This window comes from Arachis duranensis, chromosome 7 (assembly GCF_000817695.3).
Source record: "Arachis duranensis cultivar V14167 chromosome 7, aradu.V14167.gnm2.J7QH, whole genome shotgun sequence".
Lineage (NCBI taxonomy): Eukaryota > Viridiplantae > Streptophyta > Magnoliopsida > Fabales > Fabaceae > Arachis > Arachis duranensis.
In genome coordinates, this window is record NC_029778.3 from 74,379,886 (window position 1) to 74,386,246 (window position 6,361).

The following is a 6,361-nucleotide window of genomic DNA, read 5'->3' on the forward strand; positions in this document are numbered from 1 at the left end:
ATATTAGAATATAATAAAATAAATTATTTAATTTAACTATTGATATAAAATATATATTAAAATATAAAATACACATTAAAAATAAATTAAATAATATATAATTTTATATATTAATATATAATGATTGATTTTAATGATTAATTTTAATATTCGTTTATCATTTTTTGAATATATAAGAATAGTTATAATATATCTAAATGTTTTAACTGAGATTATGAGCAATAAAATCAGACTCTATTATGCTTATGTAGTAATTTATCAGATAAATATATAGTGATTATTATATTATATAATAACCAAGAAAATTTTCAACTAAAAAATATCCCTCTAATAGAATAGATGTGGTTGTGAGATGCCCATAAATCTGTAGTCCAAGAACTAGGATTCATATTTATACAATTTTTTGCTTTTTAAATATAATCAATACTTCCAACATATATATCTAGTTTATTCAGTTTCAATTATATTGCTAAGTGCTAACCAAACCAAGGCACCTCTATTCAGAAATTCTCAACTTAAATTCTAAAGTCTTGAAGAGGATTGTTTCCAAGGCCTTTGGCTCTAAAGTAGGCTGCATACTCTGCAATTGTGGTTTCTTTAAATTTCGGAGGATTGTCTTCAGATAATAATTCTTTTATCGGACTGACGAGCTTTGTTGATGAAGCGAGACTGTTATAGCCAAAAAAAGATGCAATAGATACTCTTGAATCATTTTTATTTGCCAACACTCTATGTTGAACACTTTTAAATCTGTCATTCGTTAGTAGCTACAATTGAAGAAAAATACCAATCAGCTTACTTGTGCACTAGCAAATTATGCAAATCTTTCCATGCATTTTGAGCTTTTTATTGATATAAAGTAATAACATATGTTTGAACTTAGAACTGGAATCACGGAAAAAATTTGTTTTTTTTGACAAATGTAAGATTAACAATAAGATTTAACTACCAAATTAGTATTTAAAAGATTCAGGCATTGCTAAAATAGTATCCAATAAAAGACGTTATTGATAAAAAGATCTCTAAATAATTTTAAAATTTGATAAAAAGTGATCAAATATGTGGAAACTCAGGTGCAGTCGATTTCATGTGAAGTTGTAGTTGAGAGCCGTTAGATGATTTGGCTGATTTGACTAAATTTTTATCTAACGGCTCTCAAATATCAACTTCATGTAAAGTCGACTACACCTGAATTTTCACTATCGTTTTTGTTAATAAAAAATCCTGAAGTGACTAACAGAATAAATGCATTTGATTATCGTTGTAAGAATTTTTGTAAATAAGAATTTAAGGATTTTTTTTATCAATAACTTCTTTGAGATGTCATTTTATCAGCGCCTGAAATTTTTTAAAATCAATTTGGTAATTGACTCCTAATAATAAATATTTTTTTTTACCAAAATAAAAAATTCGAACCCACATCCTCTTAATTGAATATGGGAAGACTATGCCATTTGAGCTATTACTCATTGACCTCGTAATAGTAAATATAAAGCACGAAGAACACATATAAACGCATCAAAATACCTTTTACGGTAGACATTCTTAGTTTAGTACTATGTCTTAATAACAATGTTAATACCTTTTCTCTACCATACACATGTAGGTAACGAGGCAATAGATGTAAACAACATCCACAACAATTGTTACATGAATATGAAGCATGAACACATTAGTATGATATTTATGATTTTGAAACGAGTTTATTTTGAGAGTTAACTTTTTTCGATCAACATCAGTCAAAATTTTGATTTTTAAATCTTAAATTTTATATTTCAAATTCTAATATAAAATTCTAAATTTTCTAAAAATAAAAATTATAAGAAATAATTTTACAAAAAAAATTAACTAATATTGATTATTTGAAAGTCGATCTTTGTACTTTCTCGTTGGAAACATCTTAGTATTTGACCTAAAAAAAGTACTTGTTTGATACATATTGTTTAGTTATTTTCTTTATTTTATTAATGTAACAACGACTCAAAGATACACTAAATATCGTATCGAATATTTGTGTTGGTATAATGCATTTTACGCTATAAAATACCATATGCAAAAAGAACAATAAAGAACTTGCCTGTAGAAGATCACCAATATTAACCACTAAAGTTTCAGGCACAGGGTGTACATCAATCCATTTGTCGTTATGAAGAATTTGGAGGCCACCAATATGGTCTTGGAGAAGAACAGTAAGAAAAGCGCCATCCGAATGTTTGGTGGTTCCCATAGTGAGTTCTGGCTCAGGACAAGGGGGATAGTAATGGCCGGCACAACTAATTTGATCAGTACAACCCAATTCCATGTCTCTTAAATAATTTGAATGCAGATTTAGAGATTCTGAGAGTAATTCAAAGAGTGTGATTCCTAACTTCATAACATTATTCCCATACTCTAAAAGTATGTCCCTACAAAAAAATGACATGATCAATAAGCAAGTAAATAGATATAGGATTTAAATTAATGTCCTTATTTCTTTGTGTAACTATGCAGAATATAATAAAATAGAACCCACACAAAAGATAAAGACAAAAATTAATATTTTTGTATTTTATTTAATGATAAAATAAACATAAAAATAAAATATAATTATAAAAAGTTGATATAAATAATAAAAAAAAATAAAAAAGATCGTATTCTTTACTAGTATTTCTGTCTTCTTTCTATCAATAAAATTACTAAAAAAATTATTTTTAGTAGCGATTTATTTTTTTTAGTGACAATAAAAATAGCTGCTAATATATTTAGGATTTATTTGAAAAGTTTTAAAAATAATTTTTTTGAGCTTTTGACTCATAAAAAGTAATAGTATTAATGTCTGGCATAATTTTTAAAATCAAATTGCAATTTTTTAAAAAGTTATTTTGGAGCTTATAGAGAAGTTAAAAAATATGACTTCTCTAATCATACTACTACTTTTTAACACATTTCTATAAAATAAACACTTTTAAAACTAAAAATTTAAACACAAAACAACTTATTAATTTATTTACAAGTTATTTTTAATATAGTCATTTATTATTTAAGTTATTTTTTCAAAAAGAGCTTAATTAAGTTGTTTATTTAAACTAGACCTTAATATTAATTAGATAATAGCCGTCTTATACTTTATCGTTAAAAGTTTTAGCGGCAATAATATAATTGTCAGTAAAAATTTTTTTAATATCTACAAAAAATATATAATTATCATTATAATATATAATAACAACTGCAAATATATAATTATCACAGAAATATAAGTTAAATAAGACATACAATTATTATTATATTATTATATTATTGCCACTAAAAATTTGTGGAACAAAATAATTTTTGTTGTAGTACAAAAATACAAATATATCAATTCAATATCTGCAAACACAAATATCTATGTTTATATATCTCCATCTTCGTATACTCTCAGAACATATATATGTTTGTATTGGATTCTATTGCTGTATGTATAACTTTATATTTAGTTCCAAACACATCCTAGTTAAGCATTCCAAGATATCAAGGGAAAAAAATTTTAAACAGTATGCATATAAATGAAAGAATATGAACATAAATATACCTGCATACTTGTGGCAAGTCTTGAGGTTTGCCAATCAGAGGAACTATTTGGCATCCAAAAGTATCTCTCCAATTGAGTGCTGATGAACTATAAAGATCAAAATTACTATTATAAATAAATGGCTTCGTATTATCACGGCTATATACCTCTTTCTTAACCTCAACATCTTGTTCAAAGAACCTTTTAATCCCCTCTTTCATCTCCTCAAGAACACTCCCAGGGATACCATGATTTACCACTTGGAAGAAACCCCATGTCTCAGATGCTTCCCTGATTCTTGAAACAACTTGTTGGCGTGTGATTGGATCTTTGGTAACACCTTCAAGATCTATGACAGGAATCAGGCTGTGCTCTGTACTGGAGGAATTTGGGAATTTATCAAGTGGATGATAAAACATAGTTGGAATCTTTGTAACACCTCCATCAACAAGACCCTTAACACCGCCTTTTGTGTCATCAAATGCCTTCAGTTCACTCATCCTATCATCACAATTATTCATCATCTTCACTATTGTGCCTTCTGCTTCTTCACTCTCCATCTTCCTTAATGACCTATAATTTTTTTGGTGTCTTCTTAATGGCCTATAATGTTCAACATGTTATATATCCTGCTAGATAAGGTTATAGAAAATAATCATGAAAATATTAATCTAATAACATTCAACCACGAGGTGTAATTTGCATTGGTATATAATAACTTATCTAGTCTCTCAATATTATCTAAGAGATGACTTTGAAAATACGCTTGTGAAAATAACATTTTATTATGAGTCATTTTCTCTTTACAAATAATAGATATTACCATAGTTTCAAGTAGAAAATAATGCGGTAATACTCCAAAACAATTATTAAGAAATTTTTGTTAGACATAATTCTCAACAAATTTTAATTATTATAATAATTTTAAATAGTTATTTTACAAAGATATTGATTTCATATCAATTTTTTCGTTTACGTGAAGAAATTGATATGAGGATTTTAACTTTTTTTTAACAATTGGTGTTTTTATTAAATAATATTAAAATTAAAATTAATTTATTTAAATTTTTAGAAAAGATCTAAAATAGAGTTAATTTACCAAACAAAATTAAAAAATAAAAATCAATTTAATAATTAAAATTGATGGGAAATTAAAAACTGTTCGACTAAATTATTGTGTGGTGCATGTTTATCATAGAAAAATTAAATAAAACTATTAATTTGAGAAAATTAGTTTTTTAAAGATATTTAAAGTTTGGGAGTCTCGTTATATGTAAGGTAAGGTATATTATGCGTAAGAAATGGTCTTTTAATTCCATTACACTATTAAAACATTCGTTTTAAATAGTTATTATTGAGTATATTATGCGTATCATTGTTATTTAGATAACATTTGTATTTTAAGTTGAACAATAAAGAATAACGAGATAATATTATATACAAGGATGTAAAAAACTTATTTATTCTATAATTTTTTTATATTAACTCAATAAAAATAATAAATCAGTAACGAATATTAAAAAAAAAAAGAAAATATACAATTTTTCTAAATCAAAGAACATGAATCATAAAAAAATAAGTGACCAAAAATTGCAAATGGAAAGACTTTTTTTTAAAAAAATAATATAATAATAATTTAATAATAATAACAACCGGAAAACTTGCATCAAATAAACAGAACAAACAAAAAGATGGAGAAAGTACATTTCAAGACACACACTAACAATATGCAAAGTTAAATAAAGCTAACTAATATTTATAAGAAAAACAAAATAAAATATAATAAAAATAAAGGAAGGAATCAATACGTGTTATGCATGCATCAGTGACACAACCCACATCATTATATGTTACACACATATCCATAGACTTCCTTGAAGGCTATGATGGCAACGACTACTCCTGCTCCCACCTTCATCACATCTTTTCATGGTTTTGTTTTGTTTATAAAGTCACATTTACCAGAAATTAATTTAATAATAGAATAAAAAGTGGTGTAATTTAAATATAGGTATGTTATGCATAAGTAAGTTTACAGGTATGCAAAATACAATCTCTGTTTGGTAGGAAAAAAAAAAAAAAGAAAGGTGAATTAGTTGCTACAAAACGCAGGACGCAACCTGCGTTTTGCAGAGAGATAAAGCACAATTCGAAACGTGTTTTCTTATCTCTTGCATGTAGACTATTGACCATCTTAAAAGAAGCTAAATATAACCTACATTTTGCAGGTTCTCAGAACAAAATGTGAGTTATGTTTTGCAGAATGTAAGATTGCATGTTAGATACGTATATATGAGAGGTCTTTATATCTGCTTTTTGTATTTGATTGTGAAAAAAAGGAGAGAAAGTATGTTTGTTTCTGCGTTTTGTGAGTGAAAGAAGGAAGAAGTGCTGCTTGCATTCAAGAAGAGGAAGCAACTTGAGTGAGGAGTAAAATTAGTAAGAAAAAATAGTTAGTGATTTTATATTACCAAGAACATATTATTAAATACAGTGATAGATTTAAAAAATATTAACAATAGAGATAAAAATATATTAAAATAAATTTTAATAAATATTAATATTTATATTATATAATAAAAAATTAGAGATATAAAATTAAAAAAAAATTAGTGTATAATTTTTTTAAAAAAAATACTTTTTATTATAAAAACTTTTAAAAAATATTTTTTTTATATATTCTAAAATTTGAACTCAAAATTTTAGTTAAATTATAAACAATTTATTGTTCCATGTTCTTAATTAACTGCATTTTTATTATTTTTACATATTTAATAAAGGTTAAATTATACGATTAGTCCCTACACTTTCAATAAAATTATAAATTGGTTC

General features: G+C 25.4%; 1 protein-coding gene across 2 annotated transcripts; it reads right to left on the reverse strand.

The window, feature by feature from the left end:
- Positions 1–254: 254 nt before the first annotated feature.
- LOC107459851 (1-aminocyclopropane-1-carboxylate oxidase homolog 1) lies at positions 255–4,190 on the reverse strand. Of its 2 annotated transcripts, none has more exons than XM_052252367.1 (3): positions 3,551–4,190; positions 2,078–2,405; positions 255–669 (listed from the first exon to the last, which is right to left on the reverse strand). In XM_052252367.1, the coding sequence occupies exons 1-3, from the start codon at positions 4,087–4,089 to the stop codon at positions 619–621; spliced, it is 918 nt and encodes a 305-aa protein (XP_052108327.1). In that variant the 5' UTR covers positions 4,090–4,190; the 3' UTR covers positions 255–618. The 2 variants fall into 2 exon arrangements, with proteins under 2 accessions (XP_052108327.1, XP_015933628.1); XM_016078142.3 differs by having other exon boundaries at positions 255–767; positions 3,551–4,188.
- Between the last annotated feature and the right edge of the window lie 2,171 nt (positions 4,191–6,361).